The 26,735-nt window shown below is 31.2% G+C and overlaps 1 protein-coding gene and 1 pseudogene across 3 annotated transcripts; both read left to right on the top strand.

The window, feature by feature from the left end:
• The first annotated feature begins 4,963 nt into the window (after positions 1-4,963).
• On the top strand, positions 4,964-17,190 carry LOC114389628 (guanylate-binding protein 4-like). Of its 3 annotated transcripts, XM_028350341.1 has the most exons (18): positions 4,964-5,069; positions 5,180-5,307; positions 6,071-6,173; positions 7,317-7,386; positions 7,492-7,530; positions 7,623-7,740; positions 7,829-7,886; positions 8,837-8,901; positions 9,094-9,100; positions 9,231-9,291; positions 12,336-12,395; positions 12,509-12,528; positions 12,620-12,685; positions 13,594-13,761; positions 14,368-14,625; positions 15,374-15,586; positions 15,948-16,219; positions 16,671-17,190. In XM_028350341.1, exons 2-18 carry the CDS (start codon positions 5,216-5,218, stop codon positions 16,804-16,806), a joined length of 1,806 nt encoding a protein of 601 aa, XP_028206142.1. In that variant the 5' UTR covers positions 4,964-5,069; positions 5,180-5,215; the 3' UTR covers positions 16,807-17,190. The 3 variants fall into 3 exon arrangements, with proteins under 3 accessions (XP_028206142.1, XP_028206159.1, XP_028206151.1); XM_028350350.1 differs by lacking the exons at positions 4,964-5,069; positions 5,180-5,307 and adding an exon at positions 5,379-5,399; XM_028350358.1 differs by lacking the exons at positions 4,964-5,069; positions 5,180-5,307; positions 7,317-7,386 and adding an exon at positions 5,378-5,399.
• A 2,558-nt stretch (positions 17,191-19,748) lies between these two features.
• Positions 19,749-23,290, top strand: LOC114371155 (annotated as a pseudogene).
• The last annotated feature ends 3,445 nt before the right edge of the window (positions 23,291-26,735 follow it).

Genomic DNA, 26,735 nt, shown 5'->3' with positions numbered 1-26,735 from the left:
GAAAATGTTATTGAGTACAATAAGTATAAAAAAAACATACATACAAGGTAAGGAATATCATATTCGAATTAAGTGAGCAAGTCTTTCTTATATGAAGTTGTGAGGAATAAATATTAATTATTAAATCTTATCATGAATAGTTAAAATTGAAGCATGAAAATATATAATGTGATTTTGAAAAACTTTTAATTTACCTAAAAAGCCGAAACTTTTAATTTTAGTCTCTCACACACTCACACACACACACATATATATATATATATATATATATATATATATATATATATATATATAGTATGAGTAGCATTACATGTTTCACTTCAAATACAGCATGGAAAATGTTTAATTTATTTAAGTAACATTACATGATTTAATTCATATATATAATTCTTAATGAAGTGAAATAATTTTACTTCCTTTTAAAAAAAAAGAGATTTAATTAAACAAATCTAGATGGTATATGTTTGTATGGTATTTTCTTAAGGATCATGTGTTATAATGCAAGATGGCTTTCCTCAAAGTTGTCAGGTTCTTTGTCTAGCAGTTAAAAGAGATCCAATTTGAACTTGCCGTGTCTAAGGCATTGAGAGTTCCTTCAACTTTTCTAAAGGCCAAAATAATAAGGTGCTTGCCGCACAAGTCAATCATTTTTTCTTGTAACTTTAATTCACTTTAGATATACTATAAAGTGAAAATGCGTTCGTCCCCACTCCACAAATATTATAAAGTACGAAATGTATAGACTATCGAGTATATATTGACATTGTAAACATGTCTAAAACTTAACTTTTATTTTTATTTTTATATATAACATTAACGGAGTATACAATCAATTACTTTTCTGACAGAGACTTGGAGGAAGATCGTTACCACTTAACATTGTATGATTTATATGGAGCATTTTAATTGTTGAACATGTTATATCACATATATATTCTAGTTTAATATTACTTCCAGTATTTTATAAAGTAAAAATTAAAATAATATATTCTTAATTAGACAAAATTACATTTTTAATTCTTTAGTTGTTTTGAATTTTAATTTTAGTCTCCTTTTAAATTTATTCATGAATTTAATTTTTAATTTATGACAAATCTTATAAATGTGATCTCAAGTCTAAATTTAAATGTTAACTGACACATGAAGATCACGTATGATCACCTATCTGATTGAATATGAAAAGTGCGTTTAAAAATTAATTTTAATATTTTTTTATTTATCATTCAATTAAAACATGATGATATGTGATAATTAATATTTTTGTCATAAAAAGTGCGTTTAAGAATTAATTTTAATATTTTTTTATTTATCATTCAATCAAAATATGATGATATGTGATAATTAATATTTTTTTGTCATAATGAATATTTAAATATATACTTGAGAAACTAAATTCGTAAATAAATTTTAAAAAAATTAAAATTAAAAATAACTAACGAGATGAAACATGCAATTTTACCTTTTAATCAATAGTGAGTGGTTATTTGTGTGTTAACTTCACATTAATAATATCTGAACCTTTGCATGCATAATTACACTATCGAATGGGGACCAGTGGACCACAGTAGACAAACAGACCTAACCTAATCTAAAACAGGATACGGATGAGATCAGTACTTCAGTACTACTTGTTTCAATCTATATGTTAATTTTCTGAAGAAAAGAGAGAGAGAAAAAGTCCGCTTAATACCGAGAGATTTTCATTAATAAAAAATGAATAATTATATATAATTAAATTTGATATCAATTTTAATATTAAAGTTTATGAATCTTATTTTTAATTTTATTTTTATTTATATGATACACAATTTTTTATTGATCTATTCTTATATTCCCACAAGCAGCAAATGCAAGAAAAATATAAAAGAGGAAAAAAGGGAGAAGGATCCTTTCCCGTGAATGGGTTGAGAGTTTCAAAGCACTCTGTGACGAGTGTGCGTAAGCAACGTTGCAATTATAAGTTTGTGTCGGTGCAAAAGAGAGACGAGAGTAGCGTTGCATGCTTCATGCTTCATGATTGATCAACACTTGCACACCACACACCATCTTAATTTTCTGCTCACGTTTTCATTTTTCTCCTTTGATGAAGATCAATGTTGGCACATCCTCAAACACAATAAATAAATAATAATGTAAATTAATATTAAATATTAAGATATGTGAATAAATCGCATCACATTTTCAATAAAAAATGACGGAGATATACTTTTTTATCTTTAATTATAAAATATTTTCAATAAATTTATATTTTTTAAAAATAATTAATTTAATTAATCCTGTTAAATCCACCAATTATTTGTATTATTATTTTGACATTATTATTTTTATCTCTCTATCTATTTAATTGCTTATCATTAAAGTTTAGAGAAAAGATAATTTAGTAAAAAATAATTAATATATCTAAAAATTAATAAATTATCTTATAAAAAACAATCAATTTTTTTTAAAAAATGTTATAATTAAGGACATGAAAATACTTTATTTTACTTGGGAGTACTTGGTGACCAGGGTCACTGGGCGTTGTAAGTATGTTCGGATTGAAATATTTATAAGTATCATTATTGATAACAAATATCATTCTTGTTTTTACCATTGGATTTGGTCAGAAGTATCTGACAGTTTGCGTACTTAGGTGCAGAACTATAATACAAATTTTTAGGGTGAAATTTTAAAACTGTACTGATATTTTCTAAACATAATTTAACAGCTACTACTTTTAAATTTTCAACGAGTTTGGAGGACCACAATCTCCTACATATCTTTAATGCCATTATGGTGAGGTAGTTCTGTCCTGAATTTGCATTTAAACATGACAGAAGAAATTATACTGTAGCTTTTATTGAAAAATTATTAGAAATATACATTTGAAGATGAGAGTAAAACACCGAAAACAATTTTACCATTATTGTATAAACAGTATGGCTGTTATTAAGGAATGGTCCAGTTTTTATTCAAGTTCAAGTCGTGGACTCGTTGGACAAGTGATGGCCCAAAAAGAAAAACAGGAATAAGCCGTTTCTTCCGAGCCCATGAAAAGATGTGACAATTAAAAATGGGGACTGCTATTGGCACATCAATACTGCTATTTGTATTACCCTCGTGGGCTTATTTCTTTTACAAAAATATCCTTCCAACGGAAATACGGGTCCATTGAACAAATGTACAACAAGATTGCATTTCCGTTACACATATGGGGGTAAAAAAATACTAAAGCAACGCAAATACTATCCGTTGTACACTACAACGGAATCATATTTTCAATGCACACATGGGGTTAAAAATCTTAAGATGAAATATTGTATGTGTGTAGACAATTTAGTATTTGTTACAGTGATTCAGTAAAAAATAAACGGGTGATATTTTAATAATTTAGAAAAAAATTATAGTTTATTGTATATGTACGCTTTTTTTTTTTTATTACAAATTAAATTATTAAGTTTTAATTATTTATATATTAAGATTTAAGATGACTTGTTATAAACGCGTAGGATGGTACATCATACATGTATCAAAATGCGACATTTATTTATTTTTCTATTAAGATGATTTGTTTTCCTATAAAACTTATGCCTTTGTTTCGTCTATCAACTTAAGAACACAGCCATTAGTTTGTTATTTACAAAACAAGCAAGGGTTGCAAAAATGACCTTTGATCTAACACTATGATTGTGTACAAAATACAACTTCCAAACACATTTTTACATAGTTCCAGATTTTAAATACCGAAAGTCAAATGACTCTCAATAGTTCCAGAATCTATATTTTGGAACGCTAAACAAAAAGTGAAGAAAAAGCACTTACTGGCAACGATGAAAATGACCATCACAACCAACCAAGCTTCCAAACATAAGGTATTGGCAACCTATTGATGGACGAGAGGAAGAACTAATAGTAGATTGAGACAATCTTTTGTTAGCGATTTGCTTACGAGCACACAAGAATGAGATAAGCGATGTAACATAAAGATTAAAGAATGCGTTTAGAAAGGATGAATGGTAAAATGAAAAAAAAGAAGCAGCATTTTTTAAGAAGAGAAATGATTTTTAGGAAAGGTGTTAAAAGTAAAGCCCTACATAAATGGGTTGCATACTATAGAAACCACATCCCACACAATTAGTGGGTTAAAATAGATTATCCGTAGGACATGACCCATATAATTACGTATAATTCTTACAAACTAATAAGTTTTTAGTTTTTTTTTAGCTCTCAAATTTTAGTTTGTAAGTTTTTAGTTAACTTGAAATTTTCAGCTAACTTATAAGTTAGTTTTGTCATGTAAAATGTAAAATGTAAAATGATATAAAAAAACACATGGTTTTTTGGTTATAACTTTATATAAAAGTGTGTGTATAATCATATAATTATTATTTTTAATATTTGAATTTGTTTGTAATAATTTATCATCTTAAAAATAGTACAATAATTTTAAAATTATATATCATAAAGGAACGATGAAGATTTAATGATTTTCTTTAATATTTTTTTTAAATTATAGCAATCTATTAGCTTTTTGAAAATAATGGACAATCGTAGTTGTTTTATTTTTTGTGATTTGTTTTCTTCTTTTTCACCAAAGATTATAACCAAATCAAATAAAAAATTCTAAAATAAAAAATAAAGAGAGAGATTTTAAGTTAATCAAGGAGAAAAAAAATAGAAAAAAGTTATGAACTAATTAAAATAACATTTAAAAATAAATTACTAAAATAAGTTCAAATACCAAATAACTTATTTTTTCCAGTTAAAAGCAATATGTCTTCATAACCAGGAACCATGAAACTAATCCTTAAAACATAAATTTTACCTCCTCAAAGAAAGTATTGTCATTCTTCTAGTTGGTACCAAACAACCTTATTATTAACTTCTAAACGAGTACTAGAATAAGTTCTAAGCATTAAGAATGGGTAAAGTACTATAATATTGTTTTCTTTTTGGGCCGATCTACTTTTGTCTCTGATATTCTTCTTCTCTGTGTTGGGCCTTGCATTTCATTGTCAGGGTCTTCGTTTTAGCGCTGACAAAAGAAAAAGAAAACGTATCCCAATCTGGAGGACTTGTTCAGATCCCAGGTTTTTTTTTTTTTTTTTTTTCATTTCTGATACATTCTTCCCTTCGTCATGAATATTATTATTGCTTTCACTCTGCAAGCACTTCAATTCCCTTCCTTTCAATTCCGCAGATAGACACCTCTCTCTCTCTCTCTCTCTGCATTATTATGGACTCTCCGTTTCTTCTTCCGCTTCTTCTCATCTTCCTCTTCCTCTCTCCCACTCCCTCCTCCTCCTCCATTGATAATTTCCACCAAGCGTGAGTATTTACTAACCATACCGTTTCTTTACTTTTCTTCCCCTTGCATTGCATTCAAGCTTGTCTCGTATTTCCCCGAGATCTTGTTACCGGTAACCGTTGGAACCTCCCAAACTCTGCCTTTTGTTGACATTTTAGATCCTCGCGGTGCTTTCATTGTTTTCCGCATTCATTTTGCGGCGTGAATTTCACTCATGGTAACATGGTTTCACACACACGGAAAGAGGTCATAGGATGAGTTTTTGTCAGTAATAACATTGGAGATATGTTGTTGATTGTACTTGTCTTGTACGTTTTTTTTTTTTTTTATCGGGCACGACCTCAATAGTTCAAAGTATGAATAGAGACACACTATAGACTTATGGCCACAGCAAGGCAGCATTTTCAGATTAATACTTTACCTCTGATGTTGTGTTGATATGTGTAGATTCAGTGGGTGTTGTCTTTTATGTTAGAATGGTGTCAACGATAGCATTGTACTGTGTATATATTTCTATTTCTATTTGTTTGAAGGTCGTGCCGTGTATTGAGTCTGGAACTCTGTTTTTTGTTGTTATTGTTAGTGATTTGTGCGAATAGTGGGCAGCTTTTCTGTATCGCTTGCTTTTTTATTATACTACTGCATATTCTGTTCCTAAGCATGGTTTTATTGACCTCCTCTAGGGTGTTGTATTGTAGAGTTTCTTTGGTTTTCTGTGAAGTGCTTTTTTACTTTAAGTTGGGGCAATCTTCACTTATTCATGCCCAATTTCTGTATGTACAGCTTTCCCATCGTTGAACCTGATCCTGGTCACACAAAACTTCGTCTTTCAAGAGAAGGTTTGGAGGCTATTGAGAAAATAACCAACCCCATTGCAGCAGTGGCAGTATGTTTGACTTAAACTTCAAAGCTTGCTTTAACTGTGTTTTTGGATTCCACCTGATGTTTTTAATATGAATTTTCATGAAATATGGGATGGTTTGATTGATTCATGATGGAGGGATTAGCTAATGTTATGTTGATTAACATTATTCATGTTGGCCATTCCTCTTTCTCTGTGTTTGTCACTGAATGCTGATTGCTCTGCAAACACTTGCTTTAATTTGTTTCTTCTAACACAGTAATACTGGATAGGCAGCAGCAGGCTATCTGTTGATTCAACTTCAAACATGAATGTGAAGTTAAAGGCATTTGACCTCTTGCACTTGAGACAAAGTGTGGCCATATAACATATTTGAATGAATTGATCTTTTATCATTTATTACAATGCAAGTGTTTTCCGAACTACAGAACTTTCGATATTTCATAATTTAAGAGGATCATTTTCTTCCCCAAATGATGGGACACAAAACTTCATAAGAGAGATTAAAATTTATGAGGGTTAAAAAAACTACACAAGTTGACCATCCAATCTCTCCCCATCTCCACATAGTGCGAATCTTGGTATTTGTTCTCTCAACTGGTTCCAGTTTTCACTTCCTCTTCGAATCAGGATCATCAGGTCATATTATGAGAGTAAAGAACACAAAAACAATTATACTAAGATCCACAGTCATTTATGTAGGGGTCCATTAATTTTGCTTTTGTGTTTCTCTTTCTTATAACATGAGTACATTACATGACCCTTCCATCTTAGTAAGTAACATGAGAGAATCCTGATCATTTCTCTTTCCAAGAGTGTCTAAATAGTTTACAAGTTAGATAAGTGTAAATCTATTAGTTCAGGACTGAAGACTTATTTTGTGAAGATAAGTTCGTCTACTTTTCTTTTATTTTCCTCCTTATTGTATTCTTTTGTCCTTTCTTGATTTGTTTATTTGTGCTGTGGTTTTACTACAACCTATGTGAGTGCTTTTGTAATTGATGATTTTTTTAATATTATTGGTAGCCCCACTGTCATATTAATTTGATCACTTCAATTGGTGATTCACATTGAAGTAAAATTGTGCAGTATTGAAGAAATGCGTTTAATTCACTGTTTACCTGTTTATGGGCTCAGCTTTTATCATTTTATGGTTGTTTTTATCAGGTGATTGGGCCGTATCGTTCTGGAAAATCTTTTTTGCTTAATCAACTTCTCTCTCTTTCTTGTTACGAAGGTGTATCTTTTATGGCTACTAGATTTTACCCTTATTACCTAAATTTTAGAATTGTTTTGGTGTAATGTTGGTTGAAAGGTTTAACGAGATATGTTTTTTTGTTAGGGTTTGGTGTTGGGCACATGCGTGACACCAAGACAAAAGGTAGATAGAAATTACCATCTTTCTCGTGGATATGCTTAATTGGATATAATATTTTATAGTATATTTTTTAATCTTTTGGTTCACATCTTCAGGAATATGGGTTTGGGGAACACCTATAGATTTGGATATTAATGGAGTAAGAACTTCTGTCTTTTACCTTGATACAGAAGGATTTGAAAGTGTTGGGAAGTCCAATGTATATGATGATCGGTAATTGCTTTCAGATCATGCATTCTGTGTTCTGTGTTGAATCATATATGATTGTTTAGTTAGCTTTTTGTTGTGTTTGCTTTTGCAGGATATTTGCTTTGGCAACTGTCTTGAGTTCTGTGCTCATATATAATTTGCCCGAGACGGTTAGTTATTGTTGTCACCTCCCAATTTCTGGTTTATTCTGTTGTTTATCTTTTTTGTAACGTAAAATGGACAAAAGAATTGATATTAAGGATGATTTTAAAGCAAGGATACCGAGTATGGATTGGATAAAGGATTTGGTAATCCATGAAGTTAAAGCTTGTTCAGTCATTAAAATAATTTGTGAAAAATAAAATAGTGGACAAAGCTTACCTCATGATTTGATGACTAATTCTAACAGCATTGGTTATTGTTAGGGCTGTACGCTGTTTAGACTTACTAGATTTGCTAGGATTTCTAGACACCTGGGACAAACTAATGTTAGAAACTTGATCCAATGCCCAAATATTAGCAGTTGTTTTGAATACACTCAAATACCTCAATAGAGGGTAGGTTATAACTTGGAATGGAGAAAACCAAGTCTCTCAAATACCTCAAAGAGAGAGGGAAAGTATCACTCTTGGCTTCTGGTTCTGTGTGACTTCAAGCTGGGAGAAGAGATAAAATCTATCTATTCACTTTATTTTTTGTCCACTTTTATCAACAAATTACATTGGTCTGATGTGGACAGAAGAAATCTACCTTGTACTCACAATTCTAAACTTGTAATAAATGTTGGATTACCGTTTGGCTTTGAACCATTGAACAATTTGAGTTCAAATCATTTTTCTTATAAAAAAAACTGATAGGGATTTGGGTATTATGGGGTTCCTAAGTCTCACATCGAGTAGTCTGGGATGCTCTGTGGAGTATTTAAGTGCTTGGTTCTCCCCACTTAACAACTAGCTTTTAAGGGAGGGTTCCCCTAGTGGTTGAATGGTTATCAGAAACTTTACTTATATCAAGTTTCAATTTACTTGGTAAAGACTGAATAATCTTGAACTCTTCAATCAGCATATTTCATTTTATTTGTTTTATAGGTTAGACTGAAATGTTATCTTTGTGCATTCAGATACGTGAAGCTGACATCTCTCGACTCTCTTTTGCGGTTGAGCTTGCTGAAGAATTTTATGGGAGGTTTGCATCTTGATGAACTTTTTATTTGTTAATAATAATATTATCTTGAATTATCAATGTTGCTCTCCTTATCCTTTTAATATTGCTTTGTAAAACCTCTTCTTTTGGGGGATAAATTATAGTTATTAACTTTGTCTGTTTGATTCGCAAATTTTGCATATACTAAATTTGCAACTACGGTGTGTTGAACAGAGTGAAGGTAAAAGCTAAGACCTTAGTGTTGTTACCATTTATCTAATCTTCCTTCCTTTCTTTCTATTTATATTTATTTTTTATGTAAACTGTCATTGATAATTTGATTTTTGTTTGAATGTTTGGATATTTTTTAGGGTCAAGATGTTGCATTTGAACCTGCTAAGCTCTTATGGCTCATCCAACGTGATTTTTTGCGTAAGTTAACCTGAGAGAAATTAGAGACTTTGAATTAGGGAAATACTTGCTTGAGTGTTAGCCCTTCAATTATCTAGATATACTGCACAAGAGAGATCCCCCTAAATATGGAAAGAATCATACATAATCAGGAAAACATTCTAGCCTGATTACCCATATTATGTACAAATGATAAAAGGAGATATTTACAGCAATCAACAAATATTCTAACATCATCTTAGCCTATATCAATCAAATTCATAATGAAATCTCAGCCCCAATTTCACATAATCTAGTTCGAATCTCAACATGCCCCTTAAGTTGCTGTGTATAAGTTGTATACATCTAGCTTGCTACATATGTATGATATTCCTGGCTGGTGAAGATATTTGATGAAGATTTAAGCAAGTTTCTGTTCTATCTTTCTTAAAATTGATAATTGAAACAAAATGGCATGATTTAACCAACAGAAGATGTAATGATCTCTCTAGAAACAATCGTCTCATGAACAAAATGGCAATTAATCTCGATTTGTTTTGTTTGCTTGTGAAAATCAGGATTAGAAGAGATGTGCAAGATTGCTTGATTATCACAAATGAGACTCATAGTCATATGTTCTACTTGACTAAATTGTAATTCTTGTAGGAGCTGTTTTATTAGCCATGTGAGCTCAAATATGGTAATGGCAATGGCTCAATATTTTGCCTTAGCACTAGACCTTGCAACAACATTTTGCTTTTACCTTTTTCTTTAGATGAGATTACCTCCAACAAGAACATAGTAGCTAGAGGTAAAGGGCCTGACAATTGGACATTGTGCACAATCCTCATCTTACATGACAATATCAGCATTACCCTTATTTGTATAAACTAGATCTCTTCTATCGGATCCTTTAATATATCTCAAGATTTTGACAAGAACCATCCGCAAGTGTAATGTGATGAAGATTTTAGGTTGGAATAATTTTGAGAAAAGGGGATAACCAACTACATGATTAGAAGCATCAGGGGCTAAAATCCAGGGGCCAACAAATGGAAATTGAGAAAGACAAACTTTAGAATTACTGGTGTGAGCAACTGTGGCTAAAAATGAGGCTTGTGATGCATCATTTACAGAAACTCCTTATATCCATCATCAAAGATGGTATTGTTCTTGGGTCCAGGTTGCCTTTTAGTCTCAGTGGACTGAGTGACATTTACTGACTTCTATGGAAAACCAATTAGAGAATAACACTGATTTTTGGTACGCCCAACATGCCTACAGTATGTGCATTGAGGATGTCCACAACCTCCTTTACCGCCACTATGGTTGCCACAACCATGTCCTCCACGACCACGCTAGCAAAGTTAAAGACAAAAGTCGAGGATTCTGCTCTTGCTTGTGAACGTGCTCCTGGGGTCTCCTATGAAACAGGAGCTTGAATCAAATGATTAAAGTTTCTTTGCTGAAGGAAAATTAATTGTTAGGATTTGGTTTTGGATGGATTCATAATTCCTATGAAGACCATGGAAAATGTAGATCATGCAGATATTGCCGAGCTTGTGTACCATCTTAGATAATTGATATTCACAATAGCAGACTTAGCCTATTGAGATATGGTTGAAGTTCATTGTCAATCAACTGGAGGGCGGCTATGTTGTGAACATCATAAAGCTGTTGGGTATCATAATCATTATAACACATGGTATAACAATGATAGTGATTTGATATTTTTGAATCAATGGACTGCCACAAATGAGACAAGTTGAAAATCAGCTTGTTCCCAATCTTCCCAATCATCTTTATCAATTTCTTCAGAGTTTTTGATTAGGTGATCATAAAGCCTTTGGCCATGAAACCAAATCTTGACTGTAGTGGACCAATTCAAGTAATTCTTTGCATTGAATTTATTAGATGTTATGGTGGGATTTCCAGAAAAGCCAAAGGACGCCAGACCTCTGTTTGAGGTAACTTCTGGAATCAACATGGGGTGAATCTGGTGTTGAACCCATGAGAAACAAAAACCTTGAGAAACAGTACCCCCACAAAGAGGGGTTCGGTCAATTGATTCCTGAAATTGACAGAGGAAAGGCTGATGAGGCGAATGGCACTGGCAGCGCATCAATCCAAGACTTGGGATGGTGGTGCATGAATTTCATGCTCTGGTGTGCTTGCAAAGTTGTGATGGGTTGTGGCAGCGATTTTGGCGGTGGTGTCACAGGGAGAGGCTGATTTGCGGTTTCTGAACCTAGGGCCAATGTCTGGGCTGAATGAAGGGACAATAAGGATGACTGGGGTTATCTTTGGTGAACAAAGATTTTATCTGGCCCACTGAACATGTCCCATACCAACTTCAGACAAAAATTAGAGACTTCGAATTCAGGGAACAACTTGCATAAGAGTCAGCCCATCAAGTCAACCTTTCAATTATATAGATACATTGTACAAGATAAATCCCAAAAAATATAGAAGGAATCATACAAAATCATTGAAATATTATAGCCTAATTACCAATATTATACAGATAATAAAAGAAAGTATTAACAGCAATCAACCAATAATCTAACAAAATCTCAGCCTATATCAATTATACCCACCACAAAATCTCAGCCCCAATCTCACATGATTTAGATAGAAGCTGAACAAGTTAATAATTTTTTTGCTTGTGTTCTACTATTTTTTTCCATGCCATGTCTTTTATCCCCCTTTTCCCAGCTTGTCACCTACCATTCTATTAAATGCTTGAGTTAGTGATGAATTCTAGGCATTGCATCTCTTGTTGCTGCACTTGTCCATTATTAGAGACATAATAAAACCATTCACGAGTCTTCACCTAACAGATTAAGCTTTAGGAGGGTTGGTCCTTGACATGATATTAGAGCCTCCGTGATTAAGTGGTCAAAAGTTTGATCCTTGCAATCCATTCCTCTAAATAAAAGCTGAATTCCAACAACTGGTAAAATAGGCTTGTGCATTGACTATGCTTCAAACTCAAAGTGCTCTTGCATGAGTAGGCCAGTTACTTGACCTTGACATCTATCATGTGCACTTTATTGGATGCTGATACGTTCCTTAATTGTTTACAGAAGGGAAATCGGTGCAAGAAATGGTGAATGAAGCTCTTAGACATGTTCCCAATACTGATGGTTTGTACTATTTTTTTCAGCTTTGCATAAAATTTACTTTTTCCACAGCATGGTTTTCCGTTTGTTTTAAAGCATATGATCTGATGGAAGGCTTTGTTTACTATTTAATGCAGGGAACAAAAATATTGATGTGGTATTTTATCTTCTAAAATTCAATTTCCAATTATCAGTAGAATAGTACAGTCTGGAATATGTTTTATAACACTAAAAGTCAACTTCATCAGGTCAATCAAATCCGGGATTCATTGGCTATTATGGGTGACAACAGCACTGCCTTTAGCTTACCGCAAGTATGTCTTGTCCCTTGGTTCAAAATTCAATTTTTCTTTGATTTCTTATCCTTTCAACTGTAATTTGGGTTTCTTTATCTGGATTTCTGTTATATGGAGCTTTGAGTGTAAATAAAATGATATGAAGATGAAACTTATCTTAGTTATCAATTGATTTCTATTGAAGACAGAATGATTTTTATCTGTCACTGTAGCAAACCCTATAGTCAATCATAAATGTGGCAAAGAAAAATAACAGTGTCTGTTAAGTTATCTGACATTAATATGTTGCCTGGGTGGTTTTCTTCATGCCATCACAACAAAAATCTTGTGTCGTCTGCTGGAGGACACATTATTGACTTCTCACTCCACTGTCAAAATTTGGGATTAGAAGATAAACTTACAAATTCTATTGGTGCCCAAACTTGGTTTGCATTGAATGCTACAATCCAGCACAAATTACAATTATCCAGTCTATTCATACACATGCTATAAGAAACCTTTTTTCTAGCCCCTTTGTGTCGCATCTTGTCTACTACTTAGTTCTGAAATGTACTTGAGAAACACCAATGGCAGGTTAAGCCAATAAGGGATATTAAGACAGTTATTTATTTGTTTGGTGATTTAACTATTCTCTTTATTAAGGCTATGTGTCATTGGGAAAGACCTTTGACTTTTTTGGTCATGTAGAATGATATTGTAGTATTGGAATTTGAAAGTAGTTTATTTGTCATGAATTCAGGTGTTATTTTAATTAATAATTATCTATAGTTTTCTTTGCATCTGTAATCCACCTGCCTAGCATAGTAGCTGCCATGTATGTATTCATATTTCTTAATGGTAAGTTTTGCAATAAATGTAGTCTTCAATTTTTTTTAAAACCATTTCATTAGTTGATCTAACTGATTATTGAAATTTGACCTTAACAGCCACATATCCAGCGGACAAAGCTTTGTGATATGAAGGATGTGGAGCTTGATCAATTGTATGTCAAGAGAAGGGAGCAATTGAAAAAGCTTGTTGCTAGCATAATCACTCCAAAAATTGTACAGGGAAAGACTCTAAACGGGAAGGAGTTTGTCTCCTTTCTGGAGCAGGTACTTTATTTTGGGTGTTCCAGTTTGAGGAGAAATAATAAAATTAATCATAGTTGGGCATGGAGTTAAGTATTGAAACAGTTTTCCAGAGTGATACACATTTCTTTAAATCATCTATTGAGAACCTTCAGAATACTCTGCAAGTTCTCTGATCTCATAATTATTGTACAATAAAATCAGCAGATCAATTAAGTAGGACAAATTATGGCTGAATCTCTCATAGTGCTTTATCTTACTGTTGGTTTTCTTTGAAAAAAAGATTAGAACAGCTTTTGAAGCAGTTCTACTTTTGAATTTAAGTTTTTGTAATCTAATGATGAATAATTTAAACAGTTGGAAACCAAAATTTTGAATGTGTTCTGCAGTTGTTTTCGTAAGTGAGAGTAGAATTTATTTGTTCCTAGTAATACTTTTAACCTTGGCACATAACAAGGTGCTCATAATTTTACCTTTTTCACTTTCTGTTATAAGAAGTGAATATTTCAATCTTGTCAGTTCTAATATGGTCAAATTTAGACTAATGATTAAAATAAAATAATGCTTTTGATGTAACTCCATTCTGTGCATCTCCATTACATCACTTTGATTTTGACCTTTCAAATTTAGATACTTGAAGCCTTGAACAAAGGAGAGATTCCATCAACAGGCTCTCTTGTGGAGGTTTTCAACAAGAATATTCTTGAGAAATGTCTTAAGTTATACAGTGAAAAGATGGCGAAATTAGTTCTACCTCTTCCTGAGAAATCTCTGCAAGGGGCCCATGATAGGTCTAGAGATGAAGTCACAAAAGTCTTTGATCAGCAGCATTTTGGTCGTCACCATGCTAAGAAATCATTTATGCAGCTGGATGAAGAAATACAACAGGTATTGTTTGAATTATTATAGTTCTTTCTTAAAAGCCATCAGAAATTTTATTAACACCAGCTCCTAGCACAAGTTGTGCAAAAGCTGAATAAGAACAAAAAACATATCAAACAAAGCTACTAACAGCCAGTTCTGCATGATACAAGCAAACCACAACAAACCAAAGAAAAAAGCTTCAGTAACTTACAAAGGACCTCACAACATCAAACAATGTAAAAAGACCCAAAATATAGTAGACTGAAAACTCCAGATATCATTGGTCTATTGTGATTTCAGTTAGCTACTAAATTTATATTTGCAAAAGCTAGTTCAGTGATTTTCTATATCAAATATATTTCGTTTTAGTTTTAAACTCTAAAGGTTCTTTGCAGAATTAAATGAATTAAGTTAATAAATAAATTCTCTTTCTTGGTATCTGATATGTTTGGAAGATCCTGTATATGATTTCTCATCTTGTTGATGGAGTTTTCAACCACTTAGATAGAGCAGCATGTCTGTCTAGAAAATAACAAAGACAGGCTAATTGAATCTTTCCATGGGGTGCACAGTGGGAGAGTCAGAACAGTGAGATTGTGAGAAGTTTTGAAGAGTCATGTACTTAAGCTTCTCAACATCAATGTCTGATGATATCATATCAGGATTATATTTGTTGGTTTGGTGATCTTTGGACCTTTGCTCTGCTCTGCTTTGGTCCTGGAATTTGAATATGATGATCTATACTTTAAATTTACTGGGGAAAATTATGCAGGTGTATAAGAATGTTGTTTTGCAAAATGAGTATCAATCTTCAAGGCTCTGTGAAGCGCTGTACACCAGATGTGAGGACAAAATGGATCAGCTTCAAGTTCTCAAACTTCCTTCCTTGGCAAAATTTAATGCAGGTTTCCTGCAATGCAATCGTAGTTTTGAGCGTGAATGTGTTGGACCTTCAAAAGCAAATTATGAGCAACGCATAATGAAGGTCTGATTCAATTAACAGTGTTGTGTCTTTTTCTAATCTATTGTGGGGCTTATTCTTTTCTATTATTACCTTTTGTATTTACTCGAATATCGGAGTTCATGGGGCCTCATCTCAGTACATAGAAATAACTAATTTCATATTTCATGTGTCTGTCTGTATCTCTATTCATAGTGGAGGTGTGAGTATTCCTTACATATTCCAAATTGACCTTTTTTTGGCCATAGAGTGGGCTTATTTAACATTAAAAATGGAATTGTTTCAATTCTCATTGAAGTAAATAAATTATGCTAATTCATAATTTTCCTGAATTGAAATTGGTTCAAATTCTTAATGTGCCTTGGTGTGACTAATGGATATGCAGATGATGGGGAAGTCTCGGTCTCTGTTTATAAAGGAGTACAATCACAGGCTCTTCAATTGGTTGGTGGCCTTCTCCCTGGTTATGGTAGTGATTGGCCGCTTTTTTATAAAATTCATTTTGGTTGAAATTGGAGCTTGGGCACTCTTTATATTTCTGGAGACATACACAAGAATGTTTTGGACAGCAGAGTCACTTTACTATAACCCAGTTTGGCATTTTATAGTTGCAACTTGGGAAACTGTTGTTTACAGCCCAATCCTGGATCTTGACAGGTAATTTGAACTTTTTCCTTTGACACTTCGAGTTGAATTTATGTTAAAACCTTTGCATCAGTTGCTTTTAAAATCTATTTTAGATGTAGTTGATTGGTTGGTATTATAACAGTTGGTGTTAAACTTCTGCATTTTGATTCATGTATGTCACACAATGACTTGTTGAAATCGTTAATGGCCAAGTAAAACCAAGGGTGGTGAAGAACATGTGAATGCATTGGTTTCCCCTTTTTCTTTTGTCTAAATTCCACCTTGGTTCAATTTTTTTTTTCATGTTTATTTTTATTGAAATTCTGAATATAATCTGTTCCATGTTTTATTTTAACCATGCTCACCTGACACTATCTTATTTAGTTGTGAATAATTATGACATGTTTTGGAATACTGGTATTTTCATATTGTTATATAATATATAATGCATAATGCATAATGCTTTTGGTGATAAAAACAGATGGGCTATTCCCCTCGGTGTCATGGTGTCATTGTTTATTCTTTATTGGCGGTGTTATGGAAGAAGAAAACATGGATCCCTATTACCTTTATACAGAAGCAATAAGAATGGTCCTAATCGACCACGAACAGATTAAATCTATGATGATGGTTGCAGTTGCCGGCATGTTGCTCAGCAATTCGTCCTACACTGCGAGCTTTTTTTTTTTATTTTTTTAACAGAGCTCGTTGGCCCCTTCATCTTGAAAAGTTTCTTCTGCAGAGTGTAAAAAGGTGAACAGAGGGTGATTGGCCTCTTGGGTAGCTTCTACAACTTTAGCGCCTCAAAAATGTTCTTTGATGCCACAATGGCACTATATTTGATTTTACTTGTAACTTGTGTATTATTTCATAATTACTTATATAGGATTTTAGAGTAAATTAAATGTTATATACGTTGCTGTGCCACAATCATGTATGGACTGACGTGTAAAATGGTAAATTTAAAGAAGAAAGGGAAAATATCTTCATTTTTTGTTCTTGTTTCTAGTTGGTGAGTTAGATTTACTTGTGGAAATAGAATAGATGGCCTGTGACATCCCTGATTTCACAACTCTTATACTTGGGACTTGTTCAAGTAAAGGGATGGGGAAAATATCTGCACACTTAATTTGCACTCCTTTTTTTAATAACTCTAGGCATGTAGTTTTATTATTTTATGATTATTTCTTTTTGGTGTTAGTAATTTAATATTGTAATTTCTGTAAGAAGAGTGTTAAAAACACATTTTAACATATATAATATAATAAATACACTAAGTAATAATAGTAATAAGAAATATGATAAATTATTTAAAACATTAGGAATTAAAACTAAATGAAACATAACACATTATTTTTTTTATCATGGGGTTGAAATGTTAAATTGTTATCTTATTTATAGGTGTTATAATATTTTTTATATGAAGTAAATTCTTCCAATTTTATGAGCTTGAGTTTATAGAATTTTCAATAGTTTACGTAAATTTTTTGAGTTTGACAACCTTATTTCTTGTAAGCATTGAAGATAAATTTGAATATTAATGAAATTTGAGTGCTTTGCTATCATGAGAATTTCTCTTTGTTCTTTGGTTAAGAATTTTGCAGTGTTGATTTTGACAGTAAGTTGTAGTTAGGATTACACTTCTTTTGATGGTTCTACCGATATGCCTTGGTTTAAGTTTTGTTTCTTTTGATATTTTGATTATATTAGCGGTTAGGATCAAGTTCTTATTATCTTTAACTTATTTTAAAGATGATCCCAAGTTAAAATCACAATAAGATATCACATGTGTGGCAATTTAAGCAAAGTGATAAAGAGATAAAACATATAAATAATATAAGATTAAACAATGTAAGAGAATCATATAAAGAAAAAGGGAGATTATGTCACTCTTGTCCCTTAGTCTCCATAACTTTTTCCGGTAACCATAAAGTTCCACACCACTTAGTAATTAAGACTAATAATAGTTTATAAACACTCTTTTCTCTAAAACCCCACTAAGAAGCTTTTTACTAAGGCCAAAATTGTTCATCCGAGTACCTAAGCGGATAAAACTATTTGAGGTTGCAACATTCATGCAAGAAGGAGGGCCTAATTCATTTTATCACCACATGGGTGTACAATTGACAACAAACGCAGACACTTTTAAAATGCATGATGAAAATTAAAATATAAATTATCATAAAATGAAAAGCATTTTTTATACTAGAAAAACTATTAAATTTCACTCCAAGAACACTCGATCTTGATGCGCTCCTATCTGTACCATTTCATATCTGACTTTAGAAACTTTTCTGCACAAACATGTCAACTTTTAAGTCTAATTTTCATGTAAATTTTTTTACACTTAAACTATTAAAAAAATATTTTTAATAATTTTATTATTCATAATAGTCTACTGGATAAAGTATAAAAAACATTTACATTATCGTACATTCTCAACGCAAGTATTTATCCAGAGAATCACTAGAGTCTAATTTTTTTTTTTTCTCAACACTTAGGAACATTGTAGTCAAAATTGGGCCCAACTCGTAGGATCGCACGATTCTACGCTTCCCCCATGCATGGGCGTGATCCTTTATGCTCAGAATCACTGCTGAAGAGAGTCGATAGAATCGCCGAGCGGAATCGTAAAAAATGGTTGAATCAACAAGTTTTTCGAGTCTAACACGACCCAGGAGTAAAAAAACCACCACCCTTCAGTACGCCTTCAACCTTTCGCAAAAAACCCTCTCTGTGTCTTTCAACTGCACATCGTTGCTGGAAAACTTCTGTTCTGCGTCTTCTCTGTAACTTTCGGTGACATAAAATGCTTGGATGAGGATGAGAGAGGAGGCTAGGGTTTTTCTTTTACTTGGTGGTAGAAAATACTTGGTGATGGGTAATTATATTACAAAAAGGTTAGGGTTTTTTGGGTGAGAACTGAGAAGGGTTTTGGGCCTGCACCACTGCACCTAAATTCACCCACTCTCCACCCCAGACACTCTTATTAAAACTTGGTAAAGTTTTATTTTGTTTTTTTATTTTTTATTATCAAGCATATATTAAGAAATATGTAAAACATATTACTAAATATTTAAAAAATAATTATATATCATATAATATACACATACATATACATATATAAAACATTATTAAAATATTTTGCTCTTATGCTCTAAGTCCCCTTTAGACTGATTCAATTAGACCACTATATCACTTGTTGAGAAATTTGAGAGTGAACACCCTAAAGAATTATCGGCTAATCATAATTATTAGCCAGAAAATCACACACTACATATCTACTCAAACTTAAACAATTACTAATATAGGTCACACATCTCTTGTATATTAATTCTTCATTGAGTCATTTCCTAATTAATAGGGAACTAACCATTTTTAGTTGATTTTTTTAACAAAATTAAAGATTCTTTAAATATTTATTGACATATCTATTAATATATATTTATTAAAATTTATTTACGTGAATGAAAGTGGAACTAGCTAGTTCGTAGTAAAAAATAAAGAAATTATAAAATTCTTACTTCTCTATCGTATACGCGCGGGATTATGAAGCAAAAAATACGCGCGGGATTTAATCTAGTGTACCTCTCTCTGTCGATAGACGCTCACCCTCTCTCGCTGCAACGCTCAATCTCTCTGTTCTTCACAATCCTTTCTCTCGTTGGTAGATTGTTTCTTTCTATCTGTCGTTGTTCACTTTTTTATTTCATTGATTATTGTTTCAAATTTTATTTTATTGATTTGTGTTTCGTTTTCTATTTCATTGATTTGTGTTTCTTGGTTTTTCATTTCCATTTTGAGACTGCCTGTATGTCTTGCCTGAACAAGCATTTCTATATGGATTGCATTTATACGTGTCTGAGTTTGGTTGCAATGCTTAGTTGGTTAAAGAGACCTTTCATGCTGTGTTTGGATGCACAGAAACGCTTTTTCTTAGATGCTGCTATATTTTATGAGGACAGAGGGCCATGTAATTTTGGCTCTTTCTTTTCTGAAATTTTTATATTTTGTTCGTATGGATTATGTTTGTTTCTTTCCTATGTTTAACTGCCTTAAATTAAGAATTTTATTTCTCACTAAACTCTCTCACATGCACGGTGCATCAAGTCATGTATATAACCAAATCAAACAATTCATGAAAGAATAATAGTACTTGTAGGCTAGCATGACATAAAATATTATCCACACATGTGGTTGTTATTTTCTGTTATTTCTACTAGTACTAGTTAGTTAATTTTCAGTCTTCACATATTCTGGATCATTAGATAAAAATTTCCATGTTAGGAGAAGACTTGTACATGTAGTTTGTTATTTTTCTACACTATATGCAATATGTGTAGAACCCACATTTACTTCTACTATGGATATCATGTTACATCATATATTTTTTTAGGAATCTTACCCCATATCTCCTTTTTGGGATAACAAGTTATTTATGACTCTTCTCAATATGAACTATGAAGTCTTTATAACTTTTCAGTATCTATTAGCAAAACTGCAATCCTGTTTGTGACACAAATATATCAACATCTCTGCTTTCTGTCTTGAATGAATCTTTTTCCTGGGGTTGCAGCAGGTTGCAATTACATTGATTGAATATCATGGCAATAGAAGTCAATGGAAGAACAAAAAGGACAATTATTGATCCATTATTTTGGTTTAGCTATTTGAATCCTAGATATGAAATTACTAACCCCCTTTTTAAATATTAGACAATATTTTTAAATTATTAAATATTTAAATATTTAATATTTTTTAAAATAAAGGAAATTCAATTGCAAGTTATTCAAATGTCATGCATTTCAATTTTCCTTAATTGCTAATATTCTCTATCCAAACACAGGGTGAAGGACTAGGGATTTTCTTCAGGACTTCAAGAAGACAGTGGGCAATGCTGGGCTTCTCATATGGAGAAATATTTCTGTCGCTTGGTGCTACTGCTGCTCTGATAGGTTGGGTCATGCTATTCTTACATCTGATTATCATATGGAATTATATTATATGTAGTTGAAATGTAAATTATATATTAGGCAAATGGATTTGTAATAGGGCCAAAGGATTTACCAATCATATGCAGAACAGCAGGAAGGCTAGCTGGTCGAGCTATTGGATGTGTACAATTGGCTCGTGGTCAGTTTGACACTGTTATGCAGCAATCTCAAGCTCGCCGGGTATTCCCTTTCTCTAACCAACATTATAAATTTATAGCTCGCAGCGTCACAGGAATTAGTTTCATTAGGATTTTTTAGACTGTATTTGTTTTTTTTTGATTGGCATGAATTCCCATACCTTCAATTCTTCAAATGAAAAGGCAATTGTTTTCCGGTAAATATACATTAAGCACTTTCTCTACAGAAAACCAAACACACTGGGTTGTAATATTGATAGCATATGTCTTATATCAATTGGAATAAAATGACAATTTGGCATTCTAGAATCTTAACAAGATTCTCCTTGAATTTCTTGGACAATAATGTCCAATAGGAACAGAAAAATTAGGAAAATATTTGTGCTTTATTGAGGAATGCTTGTCCATGGCTTCATGCTAGGACTTGGTAATGACATTCCATTTCAAAAACTACATTTTATTGTATTGACCTGTTTTGTCTTTTAGGTTCATAAGGAACTGCAAGACACAATGGCTCAGCTAGATGCCATTCATCATGAAATTCGAAGTGTATCAATCATAAATGCTGGCCCTTTGACGCGGAGGCTTGTGGATAATCCTGACCAGACATCTATCTCAGATGCTATTATTTACATGATTTGTTTTGGAATTTGGATTATAGAGTAGTTTTCTAAATTTTTACAGATGCAGTATTGCAGTTGCTGAGAGTCTTTTTAATCCTATTATCTTCTGTTGATAATATAGACAATAAGGAACCAGAAGATTCTGGACGAGAGAATAACTTGATACCCACTGTTATCAAGGTTTATGGACTAAACCCACAACTTGAGACAATTATATACTGGTATAGGAACTGAGTGTGCTTACATGTTTATAAATATTTCCAGGATTCAACTTCAATGTCATCTAATTCATGCAATATGCAAAGTCAAGCAACCATTTATGCCTGATTGGCAGAGTCCCCCGCCATAAAAAATGAGTTGTCAGCAAGTAGTACTGAAGTGGAGAAGATAGAAGACAAACTACAGCTTACTGTCTTACCAATTTCTGCTGAAAATGCTGGACTATTACCAAACCGTGGGGGTATGATATTTTATGTTTTATTGGCTTTCCTGATCATGATTGTCTGATCTATGTGTTGAATAATTATAGATCTTTTTACTTAGTATTTTTATGTTTACAGTTTGTGCACACCATATATTGTGGTCATGTGATGTTTATTGCTTCCAATGTATGTATGCCAAATACATGCATAATTGCATGTTTACAGGGTCTAAAATATATAGCATCTTGTTACTTTCATATCACGCACACACATGTTTTCAGATGTGAATTAGTTAATCTGGGTACTTCTTCATTTGGACTATATTTGGTTAGCCTGAAGTAAAGATTGTTGGCTGAGCTTCATTCATTGTTAATACTGTGGCCTATTTGGTATGGACTAGGATATTATAAAAATTGTAATTTATTTCATTGTTAAAGCCGTAAATTCCTTTTCCCTTTTCTTTATGAATGCCTGGTAGCTTTTTCTCTTGTCTGTTCATGATTGGGTGATTGATGGGATTCTGTTTGTTTTACAACGACATCTGATATGAAACAAGTTATGATTGTATTAACAGTTGATGTGAAAGGATCTGGCATAGTTCTAGAAGCAATTGTGGAGGCAGAGGTAGCTCATAATGCAAAGGAATTCTTTTCACAGCCCCAAAATCAAATATGATTTTGATATGGTAATCCTACATAGTACCTTAAATTTCTAGATGTTAAAATTTGTGGCATTTGTAAATACAAAATAATAGGGTGTACATTATATTTGTAGGTATTGATTCTTGTTGTTTCTTTTCTAGTTATTCAGGCTAGAAAATTTGTCGGAGTCTCTGGGTTCAAGAGATTATTCATTTTTTTTTCTTCTGATTTGAAGTATTTCCTCACTCAACCTCCCCCCCTTTCCACTCGATAATAAAACAAAACCCTCAAGCTTTTTTTTTTATTTTTTATTCTGGCCCCTCAAGCTAGTCTCCTTAACGAATAACGATGTTATGACAAACTATTTGTATAAAGTTTTCTGTTATCTTCTATTTGCTGTATGGTTGATGGTTGAGCATGCATTAAAAAGATAAGAATTTTAAAATTGAATTTAAAATATTTGATGATTAGATTTTTTAAAAAAAATTAAAAGAGGTTAACATTTTTGGTAGTGAGTTCTTATATTTTAGAATTTGATATAAAGAAAACGAGAGAGATGTAGAAATTATAAGTTCTTAAAAGTTTTTGTTTTGTTTTGTTTTTTTGCAATCTAGATAATAGATATTAACATGTTTTTTCGCAAAGATTTTTATTGTAATGTAGACATTAATATTTTTTATTATAATGCTAATATTTGTTTTTTTAATTTAAATAATTATTAAAATTTTCCATCCTCAAGTAACATCAAAATTTGTCCATTTGATTTAGATAATTATATAAGTTATTGTAAAACTTATACTTGAGTATGAAATGTGTATTTACTTTTAAAATTTGAATATCAATGTTTGCCTATAAAGTACATAACAGTTGTACTTTAATTAAATTAATATCGTTCTTGTAAAAAAAATATTATTTTATGAAAAAATTTCTTCTTTTAAATACACATATTAATAATCAACATCGTAATCCTTCTTTAAAGGAAATTTTATACTCATCAATTATAATATTAATATGCATTTTTTATACTTGACCATGCCTTCATTTTTAAATTTCTAAAAAGAGTTTCAAGTAAATTTAATCTTATATGACTTATGATCTTGGTTTCTGTATCTTTGTCATGTTTTCAAAAACTATAAAATAAAAACTTTACAATTGAGATTCTTATTGATTTTTTAAATTAAGGCATAACTTATTTTTTGGAATAACATTAAACAAAAACTCATCGGGTGACAAATTGGTTAGATTTGACATAAATATAAGATTTGAGTAAGATACAAACTATTATAAGTATAACCTAAAACATCTCATACTGATTTGTGTTGGGTGTGGTGTTTCATACTTCGAGTTGTACTTATAACAATTTATATTTTATGTTAATCTAATCAATTTGTTGTCTTTTATGAAGAGTTTTTCTTTAATGTTATCATCTTAGAAATACTTTTGGGTCAACATAATTTATATGAATGATGAGTTTATCTTATTTTTAACTTCTTTCTCTCATATCAAATGGGACGATAAAGAAGTTTTAATATATATTATATTATTTATTTTTTCAACAAAATTTTATATCATAAAGTTTTAAATATTTTTTTAGTTCCTTAAATTTGGGACAATTTTAATTTTGGTCCCTCAATAAAAAATTGTCTTTTTAGAATCATAATTTCACAAAATGTTGTTTTTAATCTTTAAAAAGTGAATTTGACGGTCTAAATAAAAAGGATCATAGTTTTTGCTCTTTTTAGTCTTCAAAGTGAGGTGAGGTTGATGGACTAAAAATAGCATCTTATAATTTGTGAGGCTGAAAATAAAATTTAATTGGAAAATGAAAATAAAAATTTCTCAAATTTCGTGTATGTTTGAATTTATGGTGATAAAACTTGATTTTTATGTAACATAATTAATTTTATCATGATTTTAAAAATAATTTAAACATATAAAATTTATTTAAAATTAAGATTGATTCATCCCATAATAATCTATGATGATTATTCATAGACACATTTTGAACTTTAAAGATTAAAAATATATTTAAACAAATTGTAAATTGTATATCTTTGTGTGCATGTAGACGGCTGGTGCACTACGGAAAGTGTACGATCCATTTTTTCTTTTGGTGAGTGAGCGTACGAAAAACGAAGCACTTTTGCATTACGGAAAGACGCTACATAACCTCAACGGAACAAGCACAAAACAATATTTTGAGCAGTCACTTTAAGCTGTTTAATTTGAGAAAAAATAAAAATATTTTTTCTTATTTATTTGAACAAAAGCAAGACAAAGATGTTGTATAATTTAAAGACGGTATAAAAAAGATACTTTGTCCTAAAAAAATAATCTTATTTTCGATAAAAATTTAAAAGAGACTTTGAGGGCGGAAGACATTTCACTGTTGTATTTTCTTCAGTTATGTTTGGTTACATTTTATAAGATTTGAATTTGACTACTACTTTTTAAAGTTTGATTCATTAATTACATATTAAGATTTTTAAGGTCTCAATTTTAATTTTTAAAAGTTTAACATGATTTAAAAATATATTTAAAATTTTACTTTGTAGTAAAATTTTATAAATAAACTTATAGACCTACCTTTAAATAAATTAATAGGTCTAAACTTATATATAGCCTAAAAGGTTTTACTTTTTAAATAGACTAATAAATATAAAAATTAAAATTAAAATATTATAGTAAAATTTTAATACAACAATAATATAATATAATTTATGCTTATTTTAATAAGTTAATATCTTAGACCTAACTTTTTTTTAGAAAGACTTAATGCCTAACCTTTTCTGAATTTTTTAAGAAATAAATAAACTTATCGAATGAATAAGTTTGAAGTAGTATAGGTCTAATGCGAATTTGATCAGACTTCCAATAAACAGCATAACTTTTCAACTTCAATTAAAAGGGAGCAAAATTGATTATTTTTTTTCTCATTAACAAAATGAAACAAAAAAATATGTACAGTTTTTAGGTGTTTTAAAACTATTTTCAAATAAAAATACAATTGTGGATAGACTTGCTAATTATGCTTTGTCTTTAAAGGATTATATGAGAGTCTTTGATTTTGTTCATTCTTTTATCTCTAATGTCATTATAGTTGATTTAACTCCTATAGTGTTTTTAGGCTGATTCTATTGTTTTCTTTTAGAGTTTTAATTCCGTTAGGTCCATTTGATGCACATCGAAGTACAACACACAAATAATAGCACAACTCAAATTCTTGAATTGTTGGACAACTTTTTTTTGTCGTGTAATAGACATAAAAAAAAAATAAAAGAATGTAAAAATCACAATGTATATTAATGTATAATATTATTATATTAGGCGATCATAAAAAAATATGTTTATTATATTATACATACTAGAGGCCGTAAATATTAGTAAAAAAAGAGACATAAATAAAAACTGAGATCTAAGAGTAAAGATTTGATGGAAAAAGTGTCGATTATTTTTAAAAAAAGAAGAGTGTAGAAGCAAGAAAATAGGGTGGGAGAGAGAAAAGAGAATAAAAAATGAATGTTTTATCTTTTAAGTAGTTTGTTCTAGGAACAAAAAGTTATTTCATGACTAATTAAGTAGCAAATAATTAGAGTTTTATCTTATTTATTGATATTTAAGTTCTGTTGTCCATGATATATTTTAAAATCAAATACTAAACAAAAGTTGTCCCGTCTATTACCATACTTTCTTGCCAATCAAATGATCCTTAATCTAATAATAATAATA

The sequence above is a fragment of the Glycine soja genome, chromosome 2, assembly GCF_004193775.1.
Source record: "Glycine soja cultivar W05 chromosome 2, ASM419377v2, whole genome shotgun sequence".
Taxonomy (NCBI): domain Eukaryota; kingdom Viridiplantae; phylum Streptophyta; class Magnoliopsida; order Fabales; family Fabaceae; genus Glycine; species Glycine soja.
This window is presented reverse-complemented; position numbering and strand designations above follow the sequence as displayed.

Excerpts from the sequence above, each read along its gene's own strand:
- LOC114389628 (XM_028350341.1), top strand. The coding sequence starts at position 5,216 with ATGGACTCTCCGTTTCTTCTTCCGCTTCTTCTCATCTTCCTCTTCCTC. Across the intron at positions 7,887-8,836 it reads TATATAATTTGCCCGAGACG|ATACGTGAAGCTGACATCTC; the intron begins GTTAGTTATTGT and ends TTGTGCATTCAG. Across the intron at positions 12,686-13,593 it reads CTGCCTTTAGCTTACCGCAA|CCACATATCCAGCGGACAAA; the intron begins GTATGTCTTGTC and ends TGACCTTAACAG.